Here is a 23,508-nt window from a genome sequence, read left to right on the forward strand (position 1 = left end):
AAAGAAAATGTTGTTCCGTACTGGGGCACCTGGGTGGCTCAGATGGTTAAGCGTCTGCCTTCGGCTCAGGTCATGATCCCAGGGTCCTGGGTTCGAGCCCCACATCGGGCTCCTGGCTCAGCGGGGAGCCTGCTTCTCCCTCTCCCTCTGCCTCTCTCCCTGCTCATGCTCTCTCTCTCTGTATCTCTGTGTCTCAAATGAATAAATAAAATTTAAAAAAGAAAAGAAAATGTTGTTCCGTACTAACTTACCATGCCAATTGTAGGATTTTACCTTCCGAGTAACAAGTAGAATGCGTTCCCTCAACGCGACGTAGCTAAGGCTTTGTGTGTCTTTTCACCATATTATTTTGAAGACTGTCAGCTTTCCTGGTGTAGGGTGTGCCTGTCTACATATCGAAGGATAAACTGAGGCAGTGCCGATTTTAAGTATCTTGAATGTGTGGTTCTTGAATCTGTCCTGGAAAGTGGTCACTTAAAAAGACTCCAGTTTTTTAAGGAGGAAATGAAAAATGGACTCATCGACAAATGGAGAGAGTAACAGTTACTCAGTGCATGTGAGCAACTCATCCCAGTTGTGTGTTCTTGCAGGTTCATAGAAAAGCTGCAGCCCTAGGAAAGAGTGATGTGAGCTCTGGAGAGGTTCTAAGTTATTATGACTTCATGGTTAGCAACAAGTAATAGTGTCTGATGAAGGGTTTGCAAAGTTGGGTCCTGACTTTTATTTAAAGAAATTTTAAAGGAATTGATTATTAAAATGGTCCTATTTATACTAACATCGGCTCAAAAAGAGACAAGAATCCCAAGATAAAACAACTCCATATTTTGCAAATAAACTCCATCCCAACAGCATTAACCATGTTCTGACGATATATTTCTAAAGCAAACGGCTTTGGTATTTGCTTCCTTATTTTGATAATGTTTTTGTTTTGGATGGTTGACAATTGGACAAGCACAGCGTCTGAACATAGTTTTTGTTTCCTTTTTGCAGGTGGGATAGTAACACCTCTGGGAGAAAGAAAATTGGCTCCCTCTCTTGAAAGTGGCGAGTGTACCGCAGGCACCTACATGGGGGGAACAGTAATCAGATGGCTACCGTCTACGTGTTGTGCTAGAAAACAAAATCAGTCCTAGGCATCCATGTTGATCTTGGAAATAGGAGGATTTAAAAAAGTTAAGTTTGCACAAAAAACACGAACTTTGCCATCTCCCTTTTGATCTGAAGACTGGGGGACAATGGATATTATAGAGACAGCAAAACTTGAAGAACATATGGAAAATCAAACCAATGATCCCGCAAATACTTACACGAGACCTGCCGAGCCTGTTGAAGAAGAAAACAAAAATGGCAACAGTAAACCTAAGAGCTTATCCAATGGGTTGCGAAAGGGCACCAAAAAGTACCCGGACTATATCCAGATTGCTATGCCCACTGAATCCAGGAACAAATTTCCCCTGGAGTGGTGGAAAACAGGCATTGCCTTCGTGTACGCCCTTTTCAACCTCGTCCTAACCACCGTCATGATCACAGTTGTACACGAAAGGGTGCCTCCCAAGGAGCTCAGCCCCCCACTACCAGACAAGTTTTTTGATTACATTGATCGGGTAAAATGGGCATTTTCTGTATCAGAAATAAATGGGATTATATTGGTTGGATTATGGATCACCCAGTGGCTGTTTCTGAGATACAAGTAAGTAGGTCTCCTCATGGTGGGGGGGGGGGGGGGCGGTGGGCTTGCCCTAAGTTTGTGTTTAAGGGGGTTGATGTGTAATTGAAACGGTCTTCCTCGGTTTTGTCTGATGAATTTAGTCCGATCCAGGCATTTGATGACAGGAAGCAACAGAAGGATCGACCGTGTTGAATAAACATTTATTGAGCAACTGTGTATGAGAGGTAACCGTGAGGACTCTACAGATGTACTGTGGTTGGTGATTCAGAGTTGATGAATTTAAGGTGCAGTTCCCGATTTCAAGCAGCTTGATGCTATGGTATCTGCATGATAAATCAAAAGGCTTAGAACGGAATAACATTCACCTCATCATGCTTTTGTTGTTTTAGGCTTTTAACAGGTGGGGAATGGCGTCGCCGGGGAACTTTCTTCTGTTGCTCATAGCGTGATGACTGTATTGGTCTAGAGTCCATAGCATTCTTTGAGGTTTGCTTCTACTCAGGAGTTTGCAAATTTTACATTTCTTTTTCTGTTGCCTGTTGGCAATGGAGTCACAGGAGTTTAAGAAACGGCATTTAGGCGTGGGTCCATGCAGTTTGGGTTTTGGGTTTCTCAGGTAACCGTGCTGTCCGGTTTCCCCGTGGCACCACAAGGGAGCCCTTAGTTCATTCAGTCTCCCTGTTCTGGAATGGGGGCAGTCAGGAAGTAGTAAAGCCAAGTACTTTTGCCTTAAAGACACTTAAAAATAGGACATAGCTCTGAAGTGGTTATTTTTGCTTCCCTGTGAAATCTGACTGCTAGTCCATAAAAACAGGGCCCCGGCAACTCCCTTTTCATCTCATGTCTCCTTCAGATGTTTTGTTCTCTACTAAGATTCTAGCAATTAAATCACTAAAATAGAAGTTGGATCAAAACCTTGCCCATAAACGGAGGCTTTTGAAAATGTGTACTAACTTAGTCGATACTGTTCAAAAATTCACAAATGGGATTTCTGCATTAATGCCACAAGATCATGTTTAGAGGAGAGAATTTACGCTATACTGTTCTTTCATTTGCTTGTTGCTTTGAGAGGAGAATCCAAACTCTCTTTGCTCAAGAGTTCCCCCAAATTCCAAGTTTGCAGTTTTGAAAGCTTGTTCCACAAACTGAAGTCATTCCTAAACATTTTCCTTGGTATGTGTAAGTAAAGGGCAGCTAGCAACGGTCTTTTACTAGAACTGTTTGCTGCCCAAGCTGTTAAGTTATGGTATGCTTTATGCCGAAAGCAAACAATAGGTTTGTTGAACTTTAGCATTGCTCTTTTGGGTGTCTGCAAGTGACACTGAAAATAAAAGAGCCTGCTTAGGCCAAAGGTGTTTGCTTTCTCCCTTAATTTAGACCAACGTTTTATTCATATATACGTGAAAAGAGACATTTTCCAGGGTCTGGTAAATAGCTGGCATCTACCGTGCTGCTTAAGCACAGTCTCAATTTATTTGCATCTTTATCTAGAGAGTTGTTATGAACTGTCACTCCATGAGCACCTTAGGCTTTACCATGTCAAAACTCCTGGGGATGCCGGGTGGCTCAGTCAGTTAAGCGGCCAACTCTTGATTTCAGCTCAGGTCATGATTCCAGGGTCATGAGATCGAGCCCAAGTCGGGCTCTGCACCAGGCATGGAGCCTGCTTGAGATTCTCTCCCTCTGCCCCTCCCCCCCCAACAAACAAACAAACTTGTGGGCACATAGCTGGCCACACATTTTAATGATAATCTACTGTTTTGATCACAACTCATCATCAGAAACTTGTTGGGGAAATCATACTTTTTTTTTTTTTTTTTTACTTTTGAGGTAGAATTGTATCATTTTAATAACTAGTAGAATAATTTTTACAACCTGTTTTGAACATCCTAGCTGAATGAGAAATCCTACTTGCTCTCTCTTGTAAAAGCACCTTCAAAGCTGTGGGAAAAAAATCATTAGCAGTAGTTATTTTTCTAAATAAGGTTGCAGAGTGCACATTTTACCTTCTAAGTTAATTTTCAGTTCTGAGTACAGCTGAACTCAGAATGCTGGAATGAATATAATTGACTCATAATAATTCCTGCTTATTACTTCACCTTGTCGAATAGCATGGAGCACCCAGTTCAACACACTTTTTGGGTCTGAGGTTGAAGCAAAGGGTGAATTGTTTTTCACTTAACCAAATGGAGAGACTCAGCACTGATTATCACCCTTTCCTTTTCAGTACTAGAAAAGGCAGAGTTAATATAGCAGACCTTTGAAAGAAATGGCCTTGCACTAAATTACTTTCATCTAATTGTCTATTTTTTTTTTTTAAGATTTTATTGAGAGAGAGCGAGCGCACGCAAGAGCAGGGGGGAGCAGCAGGGGGAGAGGGAGAAGCAGACTCCCCACTGAGCAGGGAGATCAACATGGGGCTCGACCCCAGGACCCTGGGATCATGACCTGAGCTGAAGGCAGACACTTAACTGAGCCACCCAGGCACCCCTCATTTAATAGTCTAGGTAGTTTTCTACTCTATATTTTGACCCCAGAAGCTCTGGAATATTCTTAAAATAGTTACTGGAAACGGGCAACTAAAATTATGTTCGTACATAATTCTGTAAATTAGAAGTCCCAGCAGTTACCTGAATTAGACTTTGATCCAAGTCAAACCACAGTCTTGGAGAAAACTAAAAATATGCCACATGCCTGAAACTGCCTAGTTTTCCAGAAGTCTTTGATCGGTATTAGTTTTGAAAGTTTGAGAGCTCTGAAAATGAGAGACCTGTAGGAATATAGTTTATGTGTGAGGGAGGTTACAACTAGTAATTCCAGGGGCTTTATGGGCCCCACCCCCTCTGACTCCCCAGAACCCAGAGTTTATAGACCCAGCCCTAATTACACAGCAGAAAACAAATTGTCATTTTTGCTGGACATCAGGACGCTCAGAACCCTCGAAGCCCATTCAGATAACCCATGAGGCAGCGGCGCAAACAGGCAGAGCCTTTCCCATTGGAGGACAGCGTGCACAAAGTCAAACCTCTGGGAACCACTGCGCTGGAGTGAGGACTCGGGGGTACAGGACAGGTCTCCACCAAGAAATATGAAGTATAAAAGTACTTGTGGGATTTTTTTTTTGCCTTTTATTTTTTGATCAAAGTTGAATAAAATAAGGGTAAACTAATCAGTTTAGAGCTTCACCCTTAAATGTCCGTAAGGGCACAAGGGTACTTTGAACATTTTCAAAATCTAGTTCTCTGAAAATCTGTATAGTCATAGATAGAATAGTTCATGCCCAAGTTGTGAAAACACTGTTGGATGGTCTCCAAATAAGCCTTGCTTATATAACTCCGGTTAAATCAGTTGCCCCATTTCCTTCTTTGCCCAATTATGTAATATCACCTTAGCTCATTAGTTAATTCCTCTGCGACCGTGGCTCGTTTATACCTTTGATATGTTCTCAAGGGAAGGTTTTATTAATGTAGTGTGTTGACTAGAAACATAGAGCAGTTCATTGAATTCTCTGGCAAAGAGCGCCCTTTTTTTTTTAGGAGAGGTTGTTGTCTAGAGCCCTTAGTCTGCCGTAACTTCTCCACTCCCCACAGACATTCCTTTTGGGTCCTAACCCTCCTAGATTTATTACAAAAGGTGAACCTTCATTTCTGGAATGTAGGGGTGGGCCGTTCACACGTAAGCCTGTGTGTGAGCCGTGAAACTGGTCTGTTAATGCCACTCTGTCTTAATCATTCTTTATTCTGTTAAACGTTGGTCTGTATTGCACTGGGAGCAGAAACAACGAGTCAACCAGTTTCTCCCTACCCCCGTTTTTCCTCTAGGTCAATAGTAGGACGCAGATTCTTTTTCATCATTGGAACTTTATACCTGTATCGCTGTATTACGATGTACGTCACCACTCTCCCTGTGCCTGGCATGCATTTCCAGTGCGCCCCGAAGGTAAGCGCCTCTGAGTTCGCAGGTAGAGGAGATGAAAAAAGCACTTTGGGAACACCTGCTCACTGTACGGCAGGTTCTTCAGACACTCTCAGAGCTGTTAACTGCAGTCTGCTGTATTTTTTGTTTCTCTGGATTTGGAGAGAAGACGTTCCAATAGGTTTTCATAAAACGTGTATCTTTGCGCATCAGAAATTGATTTTCTGCTACCCAGAAGTTACAGCGGGGTGTTCAACTCTTCTTTTTGGCCTTCTCTTTTACTCGTCCATGCATTCATTCATCCTACAAGTGTTAAAGCTGCTGTTAGGTACCAGGCCGGGCACTATGGCAACAGCAATGACCAAAGCAAAGTTGTTGTTCTTCAAGAATTTGCGTTCTATTGAGGGCTGACAGCTGAAAACTAAATGCATCACTTGTAACATGATAAGTCAGGTCACTATCAGATGAAGAACAGAAAAGCTGAGTAAGGGTAATGGGGACACTGAGGGTAGGTACGACTTCAGAGAGAGAGCAGAGAGGCTTCTGTGGTAGGGAAAGCATTGGGGCAAGATAGAGCATGAGGACGTGAGCCGTGTGGATGGGCCACGGAAGTAGCTTAGTCACAGTGGGTTCAAGGGATGGCAGGAGGCCCATGTGGCTGAGTAGAGATGGCAAAGGTCATGGGTGCCCTGGGCCCTTCGTGGCCCTCACTGGAGTGAGGAGAAGTCATTTGGTTCAGGAGGCGTTCTGAAGGTAAGGCCAACAGGATGTGCTCGTAAGAGAAAGAAGCCAAGGATGACCCCAGAGTTTCTAGCAAATGGAAAGCCAGACTGGCCTTTTGTTGGGATACATTGTGGGCATGAACTCGGAAACGGTCTTAAGTAGGATTTACAGTCTCTCCAGGTAGAGTCATTTCTTGAGAGAGCTGTTAATCATCTTAGACCCCAGTATGCCCTGGTTTATAAAAAAAAAAAAAGGAGACTTACAAATCATGTGCTTTCTGGACGAGGGAATGAAGTCTAACATCATGTTTTACTGAACACTAAGCAGATGTCCAAGGTGGAAGGAAAAATAGAGTTGTTCTGAGGAAGTCCACAGTCTCCCTCACCAAATATAGGTGTGGTTTGGAGAAGCCTTAATTTTCCAAAGCCATCAAAGCAGAAAGTATCTGTAATTAAAACAGTGTACATATTGAATTTAAACATTGGCCGATATTTAGTGAAACTAATTTAAGGCATGGGAGAAGTTCAGAAAAGTAATAAACGCTTCTAAGGGGGTTATTGCTATGTGTTAAATGAAGAAGTGGGCACAGAAAAGCAGGCAAGCCCATCCCAGTAATGGATGAGGTTTGCAGAGATGAATTGCTATGACTATAGAAAGGCAGTAAATTAAAGATCCTCCTCCCTGGAAGAGTTGCAATTTTCAGAAGCCACATCAGTAAACGTACCACTGGCTAACCAAGCTACAAATCTTCACAATGGAGGCTCTGGCGGCCTCCTCACTAATCCGCCCCCATGTTCAGCTGTCAGGACCTATTCCTGCCGCATAAGCAGGCTGGCTGTGGGTGCCTGAGTAAGGGTTCAGTAAGATAAACACACAGATCACTTTAACTGGAGGTGATGTGGTGCTTTAGATCAGGAGTCAGAACTGAGTTCTCAGTGGGGTCCAGCCACGGGCTTTGAGTGCTCCTTAGATTGTTTGTGGTTACGAGGCCGTTAGGTAATCTACCAGCCTCCTCTGTTGTTGGTTCGGTGGAATACCCTCTGAGGCTGTGAACAATGACGGGACCGTGTAATCCTGAAGTCACTCACAGTGGGGGGGTGTCAAACACAGCCCTCGCTGCCTAACGCAGCTTGCTCCTCAGTGGATACCGTCCCCACACGTGATTTCACAAGAGTGGGGAAACCCTTGGCCTTTGGTTTCCCAGCTGCCTTCTCCCTTGTCTGTTCCTGGAGCTCACTTTGAGTCTTTTGCTTACAGTTTGCATCAGCTCACCCATCTGAGTTTTGGTTTGCAGTCACAAAATCTTGTGTTCGGAGAAGTGTGTTTAAATACATTTTGGCCCGGTTATTAGGACTTGGATGAAATGATTTAGCTTTTCAAACCCATTTGGCCATGTGCAAGAATGTTGGGCGGGGATAGCTCTAGTCCCTTCCCTGAGAAAGCTTTCCTGGCCATGAGTGCCCAAAGGACCCTTCTTCTGAACTGAAGGGACAGTGTGCAGGGTGAGTTTTTTGTTTTGTCATCAGCCGTGTTGGGCTGTCTTGTACTTTCTTGGTGTGGATGTGGCATGTGGTGGTAACAGCTCCAGGAACCCTTAGAACACGGAGCACCCGTCTGGTGTGGCGCTTGTGATCGTTGCCTCTCCTCTTAGTCGTCCACGTCTTCTGTTCCGTACCGAGTCATGGTGTGGAACGGTGTCTGAAAAAATAAGGAAATTAATAGGAACTAAAGTCTTAAGTGGTGAGTGATGGAGGGTCCCAGTGAACCAAAACAGAATTAGGGAAAAAACCCCATTAATCCCAACTCTCACTTAACCTCCCCTCCCCTCCCCAGTTTTCTTTCTACCCTCTTCCCCCCGCCCGCCTTTCTTGAGGTGCTCTTTAGCATTTATACTGAGCATGAATTGACATCTAAGATAGCAATGACAGGATCGAGGAATTAAGAACTGTGGAAAGACAGAGCAAGAAGAGAGCATGCTTCCGCTGTTCTGTAAAGGCATAATGAATCCAGGGCTATCAGAAATCTCCATTCGCCCTCGCTGCTGAAAGGAAGAGGGGAGAAGACAATGTGTGGCAATAGTTCAGCTCCTGGTCTGCTTAGACCTTTGGGTCCATCTAATCCTGGGTCAAGGGACTGATGACTTTAAGGGTTTCTGCCATTAGGAAATTAGAGTACTGAGTTGGGATAGGTGAACAGATAAAAAAAAAATACATTAGGGTTTTGAAATGAAAATAACGTGTCCTTTTAAACTGGAAACACAGTGGTTGGGCAGCATATGTACTTTTTAATTTGATCTCAGTGTTAACAGTTGTTTGTGCCAGCCATGTGATAAGAAGTTCCTGAAGGACTGTGATTGATCTGATAAAGCACACGGCTAGAGTCTATCTTCCACATCAAGGGCGTATCACATTATTTCATGTAGTTTGCAATACACCGTTCCTGAGGTGCGCCTGAAATGAGTCCTGCAACTCTGTCAACAGTACTTAACCTTCCCCAGGTATGGATCCTTTGCTGCCTTCTAGATCCTGTCTTTTCAAGGCAAGGTCACCTGTTACTTGGCATGTTGGTTTAAGGACTATCAAGTCTTTTTTTTTTTTTTTTTTTTGAAGGTTTTATTTATTCATTTGAGAGAGAGAGCGAGCCAGAGCAGACGGGAGCAGCAGAGGGAGAGGGAGAAGCAGACTCCCCACTGATCAGGGAGCCGGATACGGGACTCGATCCCAGGACCCTGAGATCACAACCTGAGCTGAAGGCAAACGCTTAACCGTTTGAGCCACCCAGGTGCCCCAAGGACTACCAAGTCTTGATAAAATATTTGTGTTCTGGTTTTGCCACCTGGGCTTACCCTAAGCAAACTTCTGAAGAAAGTTACTTCTCACCTTGCCCTCTAATCCCGGTTTACGGCATTTTCTCTTGTAGAGCCTTATTCTCAACTATCAACCAATCATGGTGTGTTTGCCTTTTTACATGGGTCATCTGAATACCAGAAAACTTTCTAGATCCTTATGAATTCTTTTTTTAGTCAGGAAGGTTCTAAGGTCCCCAGTAGTGATGTTTTAGGCCAGGAATCCTGCCCGGATTCCTATTGTACTGGATAGGATGGTTTTCCACTTGCTTTAGAGGCTAGCTGAATTTCTCTACTCCCAGACCGTCCTCCCATCTGCCTGTACACATCCTACCCTCCTTTTCCCCCTTGCATCCACTTGGGCAGGATACTGCCTGTCTTCATCACCTATTTAACCATCATCAAGGCTAGACTGGCCATGCTTCAGGGCCTAGTTGCCCGAAAGGATCATCATTGAGTACAAAAGGCAGCATGTCCTAGACCTGGCCCCCTAGGTCCCAAATGACTAGACATTAGTGGTCTTTCTGTATTTCTCTTCCCATGTGTACTATTACCTGAATATATTTCTGAGGATCATTCTTTGATTTTTCTAAGCCTGTTCACCTGATACTAGATTGTTCTGAAACTCTTTATCTGGCTCCTGAGCATTTCAGTATTCCAATTTTCCATGCCTACCATTTTGACCCACTCAGTCTACTACTCCTGCCTATTTGCTTCAGTTTTAATGGGATACAAACTTTTGACTATTGGGTCAGACTCCTGTCCTAGCCCATCATTGTTTCCTGTGTCATCATGGTGGCTTCTAGGGACTTCTACACCATTGTCCAAGGGAGCACTCTTGCCCTCTGCAATAGCACACAGATTATTTCCTTGGAGGATGTTTTTCCTGATCAGAGCTACTCATTTTTAAAAGCTGTCAATACATCTCTAATCCATCATTTGCAAACCTATTTAAATTATGTAATGTGTTGCAGCTCCCTTCTTAACTGTAAATGTCTTGATCAGCTATTAACACAGCTCTATGCACACTTTAGGCTGCCCACTTAACACAAAGTCCCCGAATACACTTTAGAATATTAGTAATGTGGTATTCAGCTGAATCAAATATTAACCATCCAAAACCCTGACTTCCCCCTACAAAGAGGAAAGAAAGTAGCTTTGATCTTTTTAGTGCATAGCTGTGGTGAAGTCATTGGTTATTAATATTTTTTAAAAGCTTTGCCCAAGGACACACCACCACGAAAACATATTATTAGTAACATACTGAATAATTTAAAACGTGTCACTAAAACTCGCCAGTTCAACAAATAAAACCTAATTGGAGGAGCTTCCCCCCTTGGCTTCTTTTTGGCTTTTTAAGTTAAAAGGAAAAAAGCACAACCTGGTAAGCTTTCTAAGTATCACACAAATAAGGCTGAAGTGTGATTTTTATCGGCTTGTAAATTTTCTTCCTGATCTTGTGTCTTTCAGCTCAACGGAGACTCTCAGGCAAAAATACAACGGATTCTGCGATTGATTTCCGGTGGTGGATTGTCCATAACTGGATCCCATATCTTGTGTGGAGACTTCCTCTTCAGCGGTCACACCGTTGTGCTGACACTTACTTATTTGTTCATCAAAGAATGTGAGTATAACTCCTTCCCACTCTGTTGACTACTGTGGTGGGAGGGGGATCCCTAAGGCCAGAAATTGATGGGAACCCTTATTCCATTGGGACTGGTAGCTATGAAAGAGACAGAGAGGTGTGTGTGTGTGTGTGTGTGTGTGTGTGTGTGTGTGTGTGTGTAAATCATTTCAACTAGTCCTATGTGATTTGGACACTGGAGGCTTAAAACTTGACCCTGGATTCTCTAACATTTAGCATGCCTCCACAATGTCTGTCTCCCTCCTCTTCTCTAGGTATGAAAAGCTATTTTAGTGTTGCAACTAAGAAGCACACAGTGTTAAGTTTATTACAAACAGAATCAGTGCACTGGAAAGCCAAATGTAAATGACTTATGGATGAAACTTCCATTGTTTCATCCCAAATAATTTAATGTTTTCCCCTTTTTTAGATGTTTTCTTGTCCCATTCCAATTTCACCATTTTCCAGCCGACTTCTATGATTCAATAGGCATCTTCAAGGAACATTTTGCCAGTATTGATCATTTCTCTGTACAAAACAATATGGAGGCAAGAATGTGAAGTATCTTTCCATATTTATACACTTAATTCCCATTATACAAAATCCTTGTGTATCCTATCAGCTTTCATGGCTGGTATAATGTCTCCTTCATTGTGGGATCTGTATTTTAGTTGCCTGGCAGATCCCCTTCTTGTAGATTTCTGAGGTTTGATTTAATTAGGCATATCATCTCAACATCCTTTCAAAGCCGAGTGATACTTTCTCCTTCATTGTTGCAACGCTGGTCAGGTTAACCTTCCCCTTTAGTTCCAGAACACTCCACAGTGTTTCTTAGAGCCTTATCTCAACTTTCTTCACTTACTCGGCATTGTAAAGAGGTCTTTTAGCAAAGACCAGCAGAAGGACGCCTCCCCCTCTGATGTCCTGCTTCTTCCACCCTCTCTTGGCCTGTCGTTAATCCAAACAGGTTTAGCCTCGCCAAATGGCAGTGTGGACGTCAGAGTTTATCTGTCAGGGGTGCATAAGTGAGTTCTTGTCCCTTGGGTTTCCTGGGGTTTTAGGTTTAAGTTCTGCTTTGAGAGTATTATGACAAAGAGTTGAGGTTCTTTACAGTAGATGAACTGAAGTCTTTTTTTTGTTAAGAATTGTGTAGCTTCTGAATTGTTTCCTTTGTAAATGCCACACACACACACACACACACACACACTTGGTACAGAGAGTAGCGTGTTAAGTGCACAGACTTCATCATACCTGACTTTTACGGCAGAGGGCGTTCTGGACCTTTCCCCTTATTTCTGCCCTCAGCCTCACACTGTGGGAGGTGGCAATGGGAAGAAACCTGAGTCTGTTTCTGCACCAATATCAGGGGGTTATCTCTTCCTTAAATGTCAGTCACTACATTTCCAATACCTAGTTATTGGTTCTGATGAGCCCACAGAGTGATCTGTGCTGTTTATGATTCTAACTCTAACTTTTGTTGGAAAAAGTTCCACCTGTGTGTAAGATCCATTGTTTTCCAGTCCAGAGGTGTACTTGAGTTGTAGGAGCTTCTCTCTAATCTGAAAATCGTAAGAAATTTATAGAAAAACAGGAGGAGGAGGGTGGGGAGGCGTTGCATGTTGGAGCAAAGCCATTGTGGATTCAAGGTAATGAAGAGAATCACCCCAGGAAACTGAAGGTCAATTTTACAAAATAACCCAAGACCAAGGGTTGTTAGCAGCAGTAGCAAAAAGTCATAATACTCTGTGCCAGGCACTGTTCTAAGCCGTTGATGCAAAATAGCTCATTTAATCCTGCAGCCACCCCAAGAGAGAAGCACTGTTTTCCCCATTTTTCAGAGAGGAAACTTAGAATGACTTCCCACGGTCCCCAGTTGGTAATTGGAGGACGGGGTATTCACACTCAAGCAGGCTGACTCCAGAGGTTATGCTATTAATTTCTTGGCTCTGTTTAGAATATTTGGGAACCCAAGTTGTCTGATCTTATAAAATTGCTAAGGAACAGTCTGGTCTATTGCTCATTATTGTTCTTTCTTTTACTTCAGAGCAATAGCAAGGCAACTTGTGATTATTTTTATGCTTTAATGAAGGCTCTGCAGTATGTAGAGAGATTTGCTTCCCACGGCATGATTTTGGCTTGAAGTTTTTAAAACTGTATTAAGTTTACATACAGCAGGGAAAGAATTATATTCTGCTTTCTCTAATTTTTGGTGAGAAATGAAATGGCAAATCTGTAATGCTTAATACAGATCCTGCTCTAGAGTCAGTTCTGTACATAATAAATCAGAGCATTCCATGTTTGTGCTCGTTTCCTGTGCAATTAGGAAAAACCATCACCTTCTAAATGATACCATGTGTTATTGTTCTGAGTAAGCAGTGCTTCCAATGGCTTCTTTGAGCAGTTTGCTCCTAGAATTAGATGCATTTTTCCGATATTTTTTGTTTTCCTGCCTTTTGATCTGTTTGGTCTCTTTCCTTGTTTGCTTGGTTGTCATGAGTAGATTTGAATGTTGTCAAGAGAACAGATGAAAACATGGGACCAGGACCGTTTTTGTGGGCTTTCCACTGCTGTGCAAATTTTATCACTGGGGCCTAGGTTCCTTATAAAATTAGCCCGAGGAGGTCAGCCTAGCAGTTAGAACCAAATGTCTTGCTAGGAGAGGGGGAAATTTTTCTTTCTTTTCTTTTCTTTCTTTTTTAACCTTGTTACCACAGAAAGTCCACTGTATGATTATTCAATGGCAACTAGGGCTAGGAGCCCACACGGACAAGTGGAGTGGATTAATATTTGTATCGTTATCTTTTAGCTCAATGTTCTCCCTGTGGTAGGATGGGAAAGCAGGAAGGGGTTGCCATTTTCCCATTTCTATTTCAAAATAATTTCTATTAAATCTTTGCTTTGGGTCAGCCACTGTGCTCAGTTAGTGTGCAGGTCCCAATGTGGTAGCATACCTGGGAATACATTTTTGTGGAAGAGCAGTGTTAGAATTTCCAGCCATTCCTAAAACTTCATTTTCAGTTCCACAAGTAGTAAAATGACCATTCGGCCCGCCTCTTTACTCCTCGTCTGCTTCAGCTTTGCTTCTTGTGGATAAACAAATACAAAATGGTTCTGGTTTGCCCAAACAATTTTAACTTATCTAAGGTGATAAATATCAGGAGACCTATCAGCAGAGGTAGCTGGGTTGGTGTGAGACTTCGGGGAAGGGTGGAGTCTGTGGTTCTGCAGAATGCATATTTAGTGAACTCTCCAGATTTCTAAATGTTGGCTCAATTTTGAGTATTCTCCGCCTAACAGAATAGTTGTGGGGCCTGGATCTGGCCACCCAACCTGTAAAGGGTAAGGCCTCTTCCAGCTTTAAAATTCTAGGAGTCCGTCACTTATCTGCTAGAACTTAGTGGCAGGGTGAGCCAACTGAGAAGGAACAAGGAGCACATTCAAAATGGAAAAGTCAGACTTCCAAATGCAAATGCAGGCTTAGTATCTTACTGTTCCACTTGGGACCAAAAGAGCAACAGCTATTTCACCAAAAACTCTTTTTCATTTGAGTGATACCTGATTTGGTGTTTCCTCTAAACTTCTGGAAATGGATCCTTTTGCTCTTTTTTTTTTTTTCTAAAGATTTTATTTACTTATTTGCCAGAGAGAATGAGAGACAGAGCACGAGAGGGAGGAGGGTCAGAGGGAGAAGCAGACTCCCCGCTGAGCAGGGAGCCCGATACGGGACTCGATCCCGGGTCTCCAGGACCATGACCTGAGCCGAAGGCAGTCGCCCAACCGACTGAGCCACCCAGGCGCGCCCTCCTTTTGCTCTTCTACCATGGTTCTGCACTTAGAAATAAATATCACTATGAAGATAAACACAGACAAATAGGAAATAAATCGGTTTGTGAGAGTATTAACTTTGTGAGCTAATAAGTCTTTAAAATAGAAAAAAAGGAAACCGCTATTAAAGAAAAAGAAAAGAGAAAGCTGTTGGCGATGAACCAGAGGGTGCATCTGTACCTCTGTCCTCAGCACTTGGGTGGGCAAGCTGTGGGGCGCACGGTCCTGCTTCACCTGATGAGCGCTGTCGTTCTCTCTTACAGCCGATCAATATGATGACCTTCTTAGAGGACTCACTAGGAAGGCTAAAATCCACAAGTGAATGAGCCAGAATCCTAAGCTTTATATAGGGAGCATTTATAGTTGCCATTAGCAACAACAGTATGAAACTGCTGAGAAGCAAAATATTGCTAGCCGCAAGGCTGTTTTTCTCCTCCTGGAGAAACCAGAGTAAGTTTACGTAAGACCTGAAATGACTCTTGCTTTTTCATTTCCCCCCACATTTTCCTTGACAACTACCCTTGCTTTTGACCCCTACCGCTTTTCTTTCCGATGGGATCCCTTCTGTGAGCTAATATGAGCCAATTCCAACCAACCTAATAAACAATTCTGTTCACTTCCTTACTGAATGGCCTAGCAGTGGGCAAGGTCTAGGATGTCTAGAGAATGACTGTTCCCCAGGGAATGACTATTAGACCTGCTATCAGTGGTCCTCTTCCTGCTCCCTTCCTATGGAGCAAATCCTAGGCGACTGACGGTGACTCATTGGGGGTTAATCTGTTTTCTTCTTCCAGTGACTTCCTGATCTTAGATTATTCTACTTAAGGTCGTTAGTGTAGACTGTAATCACTGAATTCATCCCTGGGAATCTTATTAACTCTATACTTTTTCTGCTGTCTAGATTCGCCTCGTCACTTCTGGTGGTATCATTTAATCTGCTGGCTGCTGAGTGCCGCCGGGATCATCTGCATTCTTGTAGCGCACGAACACTATACTGTCGATGTGATCATTGCTTATTATATTACAACACGGCTGTTTTGGTGGTACCATTCAATGGCCAATGAAAAGGTGAGAACAGTGAAGCCATCCCTGGATAATTTCTTTTCTTTCAATGCAGTGGCCCTTTTTTCATACAGTGGGGTTTCAGATAGCTTTAGTAGGAATGCCCACTGTCTGCACTCACGTGTGGGGTCTGGGTCAGTTCACTGAAACATATCCCCACGACTGCCTCTTCAACTAAATAGTGTCACAAATATAAATGACATTTAAGGATAAAAGGGCGGTGTCATCATAGAGCGTGGTGTTTTCCTAATTTGACTAATCGACACCAGAGTTGAAAAAGTATAAATGCTAACTTAAAATATGGGAGCCTTCTCTATAGAAGCATTGTGGCGCAGCTTGGTAAGACCTGCTCCCTGCCCTCAGGGAACCTAATTTTGAGGAGAAGACGGCAATTATTGTTAAACTTCAGGCAAAATAAGTAGTCCGTGGATTCCTGGATTTGGTACATCTTTTTGTGATACTGCGCTCTCTGGCTTCCCTTCTTATACTTCCTTATTTGTTACTGCTGCCTTCTGTCCCCAGACGACCTTTTCTTTGCTTCTGCTGCTCATGTGGAAAGAGCTAACTCAAAGGCCACATCTTCTGGGAAGCCTTCCTAGCTCCTGCTATCTTCCTGTCATCCCAAGATGGGATTCCTCCCCGTCTCTGTAGCGCCTTTTCCTAGTCTAGGTGTGTGTGCCTGGTGTCAGAGTGAGTCCGTGTAGCAGGATTTCTCTTTGGGTGGTCCTGCCATATTGTCCGATGCATATAATGTGTGAGCAAGTGTCATTCCCAAAGGGTCTGAACCCAACTCTCGTTTAGTGCTCCCCACTGATAGATGCCTTTTCTACGGGTTATTTTGTGTCTGTAGCTCTCCTTCCCATTTTGTAGCCTCCCATTGCCACCTTCCTTCCTTCTTACACTTCCATCTGGGTATCTCTTGACACCATCAACCCCAAACCTTCACCTTTCACCTTAAATCTGTTCCGCCCTGTGAGTTCACCTTCCACTCTTCCATCTTCCTGGGCCTAGATCCATCTGCTCATGCATCCTGAGAACTGTCCCTCCTGGCCAACTCACACATCCACTCCTGAGTGTCTTACTGGGATTGCAGGCAGAAGAATTTGCATGAGATGGAAAGGGGGAAGGAGCCTGGGACCAGAAATATGTCAGGATCAGGGAAAAGGCACAAAGACAATTACTGCCTGGGTGGCTCAGTCGGTTAAGCGTCTGCCTTCAGCTCAGGTCATGATCCCAGGGTCCTGGGATCGAGCCCCACGTCGGGCTCCCTGCTCAGCGGGGAGTCTGCTTCCCCCTCTGCCTGCCGCTCCCCCTGCTTGTGCGCTCTCTCTGACAAATAAAATCTTTAAAAAAACAAAGACAATTACTGCCTTGTGATCCTGATTCTGCTGCTTTCTCTGTTATGGTACAATGAATGATAATTAAGAAAAAAAATAGGATGCAAATCATGAAAAATAGGTCTCATTTTCCTTTTTATTTTTCTACTTTTTACAGAACTTGAAGGTCTCTTCACAGACGAATTTCTTGTCTCGAGCATGGTGGTTCCCCATCTTTTATTTTTTCGAGAAAAACGTACAAGGCTCAATTCCTTGCTGCTTCTCTTGGCCACTCTCCTGGCCCCCTGGCTGCTTTAAATCTTCATGCAAAAAGTATTCACGGGTTCAGAAGATCGGTGAAGATAATGAGAAATCTACCTGAGGAGCAAAACAAAGGCATCAGCTCTTATACCAAAAGAGTTAACGCTGTAACCAAAGGTATAGTTTTGGGTCTTTATTTTAGAAGAACTGACTGGTAAATGAAGAAGTGGACCAAATTTCGTGTAAATGATTAGAAAGATGAAGTATTACCCTTTGACTGTTTTTTAATTCATCCTGAGAAAGGTATATTCTCCTGCAGCTCTTCATTCATGGGTGACAAGCCCCCAAACTGGGATTTTACTAATGAGCTTGTTAAAGAGGTGCCAAAGAACATACTATTCCTTCTCCTTATTCTTTATCCACTAAAGCCCTCTACAGAATTTTTTCAGGATTTTTTTTTTTCCCTCCAACGTCAGAAGAATTTGTTAATGTTTTAAATAAAATATCTGGATATATACAGCTACTGTGTAAATAGAATAACCTAATGTTGAGAATGGTTTTAGCATTAGGCTTATTAATGAGGGGGAGATCTATCGGTTGTAAGTAAACTTGAGGTGAACTTTGTTTCCACCTTGTCACGGGGAAGGTCAGGGTCAGGTCTGGGAACGTGCACCTGCTGCTACCACTCACTGCACTATGTATCACTTTTACTTTTTTGTTTTTAAACCGATAATTTTCTTAAAAAAAAAAAAGAAAGAAAGATGATCCAGTATGGAAGTATTTGACACATCTCACAGATTTTATGCGTGTGTAAATATTTCACTTTAAAATCTCTAGGACAGATACACAGGAAACATGGAGCTATTTCTGTTAAACAAGTGGTCCTATGTACACATTTATCTGCTCTCTGCCCGGTAAATTTGCATCTGTGCCGCCCCCCCCCCCCCGCCCCCCTAGGGCAGGTAGCTGTTCCAGCACAGGCTGAAAACACGCATGTATGTGAACGGATGCTCGCGCCACTTGGGGGACAAGCCTGCGTTTCTCTCCCGTCCTACCCTGTGTGAGATCAGTTTTAGAGCGGCTAATCGGAACTCAGAAATGCAGCTGGTCATGTTTCACTGGAAACTCTTTCTTCCTAGTTACATTGTACTTCATGGGAAAACCGAGATGGAGTCTGAAAGTGTAATGTATCCTTGCCTTTTAGCAAGAGACTCAGCTTCTTATAAATGGGTCCTAAGGACATATGCCACAACTGAGTAATTTTACTTTGATCCTGAAATTACACCACGGTGCTGCATTATCCCCTCCTGTTGGAATCAGTCTGTTAGACCGTGACAGCGACCCAGTAAAGGGGGGAGCATTGTTTCTAAAGTTCTTTGAGGTGATGCAAAAAGAAGATGGATTTTTAAAAATCAGATCAGATTAATGCTGTCAGGGCTGGTTAATTTCTTGAGCCTTCTAGTAATTCTAAAACGAGATTTATGGTTCCAGAATCATCAACCCTAGGTCGGAAGACAGGCCCATGAGGTGGAAGGGGGCAGTTACATTTATATTGAAGGGGAAAAAGTTGAAAATTTCCCTCCACTTAAGAATGAAAAATACCCCTAAATGACAAATTTACTAGTTTGCCTTGATTTGGTACACAAAATTGACCTTCAGATTGCTTGAGACAAGCACAATACAAATCTTTTCAGAAGGGTCATTATTTTTGGTGCTAAAATTCTGTGTCTGTATTCAGAATGGCTCTTTCTCTGAGTAACAGAAGAATCACTAAAGGAAAGGTAGTTGAATTCAAAGGCAGGAAAAGACATTCTTCATCCAGTTATTTAAAATGAGAATGGAAATCCTGAATATCCTTGGCAGACTTTGAAACGCAAGTAGTTTTCTGGTATTTGTTATTAAATAAACCAATAAGAAATAGATCTATAGTTTACCGGATGTGCTTAAGCCAGAATTTTGTCTTTCATTTGCTAAATATTGACACTTGTGGTATTTAAGGTGTCCTGCTTGAAAACACTTGAGTTTCAATTCCTGCTGTCCGATTATGAGGAAAAGCATCTGACATGGAAGCCTGGGTTTTGTGCTCCTGACGTTGGTATATTCCTTGAGCATCTAATTCATAACCTGATAGACCTGAGAGCCTTATTCAGCAGTGTCTTGGATAACCTAATTTTCTTCAACTTAAATAAGGAAAAGTATTTAAGATTTTAAAAATCATGGTGTGTTGATTGTTGGAGACCCTTGAAACCGTAAACCTTGCATTTTAGTCAAGTGATGCAGTTTTTTAAAAAATACCATCACCTTTTAAAGAACTTTAAAAACCTCTCTGACCTCACGTGTGGAAACACTATTACTGCTCACGTGTTCCTTACATGTATGTGTCACAGGTGTCTGATAGACACACAGGAAGCACGTGATTTGAAAAGAAGGAGGGAAAACACCAAAGTTTCAAGATGGGAAAATAAAAGAAATAGAGAAACTCATTTACATTTAGCAAAGCAAACTTGAGGCTTAACCTAACATGCCCCTTTGGGATAGAAAACTTAAACAATTTTGATCTTGCCTTTGAAACACTGAATTTTGGGAGCTCCTTTTCCTTGCTAATTACAATACAAGATCTTCTCCATTATCCTTTTTTTTGTAAACCAGTGCTCCCGTTTGAAGCTTTTCTTGGAATTGAGTCCTGTGCAATATCTATAACAGGATTCCCATAAATTAGGCATATTTTTTCTAAATTCTTTCAAATGGAAATGGGTTCCTCTCAGATTCTATTTTTTGAGCTCCTCCACAGCTCTGAAAATAAAGCATTGCTCCTGATTCCACCCAGAGTGATTTTAAATTTGTTATTTAATTTACTGGCATCTTGGGAAACAAGTTGTGCTGAGGAAGGAAGGCTGTTTTGAGCGAGCCCGGCCCCCGGTCCGGGGTAATGAGGACCTTGCCTAAGGTTCTTTGCTGTATAGCAGTGCCTCCTAGTGGAATTATGTTATATGACTTGGAACGCAAATTTGCCACTTTTTAAAGTATATTTTCAAGTTTTTAAAAGGCATTGGTTTGGTGGTGGTTGTTTTGTTTTGTTTTTGCCAATAATCTGAAAGCATCATGCAAAAGGGATTATTTTAAAGGTCTTTTAAACCTTTCCCAAAGGGAAAATGTGCTTAGATCCCAGGGAGTTACAATTCTAATCTTTTGTCCATTTGATCAAAGAAAATTTGCAGACCATTTTACCTCTCATTATCACAATCATTAATGTCTCCCTTTATAACTACCTATACTTTGTTTACTTTGAAACACCAGGTTGGCAGTCTTTCTTATTTTGTATTTGTATTTTTTTTTTTTTACATGCTAAAGCTCATGCAGCTTTTTAAATTAAAAGTTCACATCTTGTTTCTTCAATATTTTAAGCATTTCCTTTTTATTTGTCGTTTTTGTTTTGCACTGTAAAACTTTTTAAAACTTTAAGCCGGTTTTAACATACTCACTTCTGTACTGCAAGGAAGTGTGAGAAGGAATTTCTTGATAAATGAGTTTACAAGTTTTAAATCGAGCATATTTTAAGTAATATGCCATGTGTTGAAGGCTTTTCTATTTGTATGTATAAAGGTTCCTGGTATTTTTTTTAATGTCCTTGTGTTGCAATAATTTAACTCCTTTGACTTACTTGCTAAAAATATTTCTTCTATTAAGAAGTGCTCTTGACTTCAATACCTAAACACTGAAAATCATGTCAGAGGTACCCAAAGATAAGTTTTTATACAGATACACACCTTTTAAGTTCTGATTTATTATTCATTAATCTAACTATGCTGTGTTCTAAATGAATCATGAATGAGAATAGTTCTTTATTATGGAATTATTTAAAACTGTCCTTTAAAAGAAAAAAAAAAGAAGAAACTGTAAACATAAGCTAATCTAGTTGCCAAGTTGGAATTCATTATTTAATTTACCTCCTATGCAATGATTAATGCTGCAAAATGTATGGTTATGTTACAGTATATTCATAAAAGAAATATCATTACAAGGTGTGAGAGGTAGCCTGTTGCATTCTTTCAGAAATTTACTGTACTGTTTCAATGTGTTAAGTGCCTTGTTGTAAAGTAAAATTTTAAGTCTAGAATTCATTATTTTCCTGACATATTTTTCATTATAATATATACTGTATGCTATTGTAATAGTTTTATTAAATGCTTATATTTTAATCAAACATGTAAATTTCAGAAGCTCTTTTCTCCTTCCCCTAATACCTTAGTCATTGGTCTCTCATATGGGATTTGTGTTCAGGTTTGTTGTTGTTTTTTAAAGAGGGAATTATCTTTGTTTAGAAATGTTTTCCGTGCTTGTGCTTTTGTGTTCGTAAAAACATTTCAGGAGGTATTTAGGAGTGGAACTGTAGTTTATACTTCTAAAAATGCCATTTTACATTTACATTTTAAGTGCCTAATTGTTAAAAACTAATTTATGTTTCTACTCTAAAGAGCATATGTGTACTTGGTTTCTAATCTCCTTGGCTTTGCTTTAAAAAAAAATATAGCAAAAAACCCCCAAAAAAACAAAGAGCCTATACTTTGTATTTACCAATAAACCACAGTGACATCAACAGTCTTTTCAAAATTAGTAATACTGTTTCTATTTTTAAAAATGTGTTTTCTTTAAAGGTTTTACATTTTTGTTTGGTTTTAAGTACTTCTTAAAACCACAAGAGGATTATTTTCTCCAAGCACTATTTTAAAAATAAGGTGATATAACCTTCAATTGATAGAACCGTAAGTAAACTGGAATGTGTTATATTTCCTACCCTCAGACTTAAGGTGAAAAATAAGAGCAGTGTAAGGTCATTCGTGGAGAAGTAAAAAAATCAGCTACATGCTCCATGATTCTGATTTCCACTGTTTGCAAAAGGACAAAATCATTAATTCTTCAAGGCAGGCAGAGTCCTTTCTGTTCCTCAGTTCTCCCGACCCTCCTGAAAGAAATGTCCTCCTCATGCCTTCCCTAATGGGGCACTGGGGTGATGTCTTCTCCTAGACTTGTAACCATCATCCCTCCCTAGATGGCAGCAAGTTGCTTTTGGAGCCTTGAGGGAAGATGAAGGCTGGACCCACCGAGGGCAGATTTAGTTAAAGCAGTTCAGTGGGGCAAGGGGAGTAAGATCATACGGTTCAAAGGTTAAGGTGTGGGATAGAGTTCAGGTTTTTTCTTTGGATGATCTGGCCACGATAGAGTACAGATTGGAATAGTCTTTCTGCCACCTGCACCCGAGCCTTGGATGGAAAGCTCATTTCACTGATGATCCCATTCTCCTGCGTGAAACATTGGCCTGTGGGTTTCGTTGGCCATAGGCTTGAAGACTGTCCTCATCTAGAAGGCATTACACAAGGAACTGAGGCCATACTCTGTAAACCTTGACATCTAACATTTCCTTTTCTTCTAATAGATGAGACTACCAGAAGCAGAATAATGGATTACTCACTAATGTTAGTTAGAATAGGAATGGATTATGGAGTACTATGTGTTATACAGTTATGCTTGACATACATTCTTTTTTTTTTTTTTTAAAGATTTTATTTATTTATTTGAGAGAGAGAATGAGATAGAGCATGAGAAGGGGGAGGGTCAGAGGGAGAAGCAGACTCCCTGCCGAGCAGGGAGTCCGATGCGGGACTTGATCCCCGGACTCCAGGATCATGACCTGAGCCGAAGGCAGTGGCTTAACCAACTGAGCCACCCAGGCGCCCCTGCTTGACATACATTCTTTAATCTTCACAAAACCCTGTGAAGTAGGTAAGGAAAGGAGCGGTGACCCCATTTTGTGAGATGAAAGAGTTCTTAAGCGAGCTGGAACTTGAGTTTTGTTGTCTCTCTCTTGTTGCCTTCCTGTCCTAATTACTCTGGCCCCCATTATCATTCGTTAGAGGTGTGTGTGTGTGTGTGTGTGTGTGTGTTTTGAGGGGGAGTTTAGTCCCTTATCAGCCAGTTAGTTTATTAAGAGGGAAACTGGTCCTTGAAACAGTTTTTTTGTCAAATGCTACTACTTTATCTTATACTTGCAATTTACTGTGTATCAGAGGGGAGAAAAGTCAGCACTAAATGCCTGAATGCAAAAGAGTCCCCAAGTGTTTGAGCTCACACGTTTGCTGGACAAAAGCAAACTCACTGCGAGAATCACTTACAGGATAGCACATTATCATGCACTTTTGTCTTAAACAGGTTAACGCAGGGCGCCTGGGTGGCTCAGTTGGTTAAGCGACTGCCTCCGGCTCAGGTCATG

General features: G+C 41.8%; 1 protein-coding gene across 4 annotated transcripts in view; it reads left to right on the forward strand.

Moving 5' to 3' along the window:
- The window catches only part of SGMS2 (sphingomyelin synthase 2), an 82,429-nt gene extending 61,283 nt beyond the window's left edge, over positions 1–21,146 (forward strand). For 3 of the 4 annotated variants that reach the window (XM_045880620.3, XM_064584938.1, XM_045880619.3), the window contains 5 exons: positions 991–1,690; positions 5,491–5,608; positions 10,623–10,776; positions 15,503–15,669; positions 17,158–21,146. In XM_045880620.3, the coding sequence (XP_045736576.1) occupies positions 1,236–1,690; positions 5,491–5,608; positions 10,623–10,776; positions 15,503–15,669; positions 17,158–17,361 (1,098 nt within the window). In that variant the 5' untranslated portion in view covers positions 991–1,235 and the 3' untranslated portion in view covers positions 17,362–21,146. Of the gene's footprint in view, positions 1–990; positions 1,691–1,809; positions 1,954–5,490; positions 5,609–10,622; positions 10,777–15,502; positions 15,670–17,157 lie in introns of those variants that run through there. The other variant, XM_064584939.1, reaches the window with a different exon arrangement.
- The last annotated feature ends 2,362 nt before the right edge of the window (positions 21,147–23,508 follow it).

Source organism: Mirounga angustirostris, unplaced genomic scaffold, assembly GCF_029215605.1.
Source record: "Mirounga angustirostris isolate CCGP_5_RB_7025 unplaced genomic scaffold, mMirAng1.0.hap1 SCAF_2, whole genome shotgun sequence".
In the NCBI taxonomy this organism is placed as follows: domain Eukaryota; kingdom Metazoa; phylum Chordata; class Mammalia; order Carnivora; family Phocidae; genus Mirounga; species Mirounga angustirostris.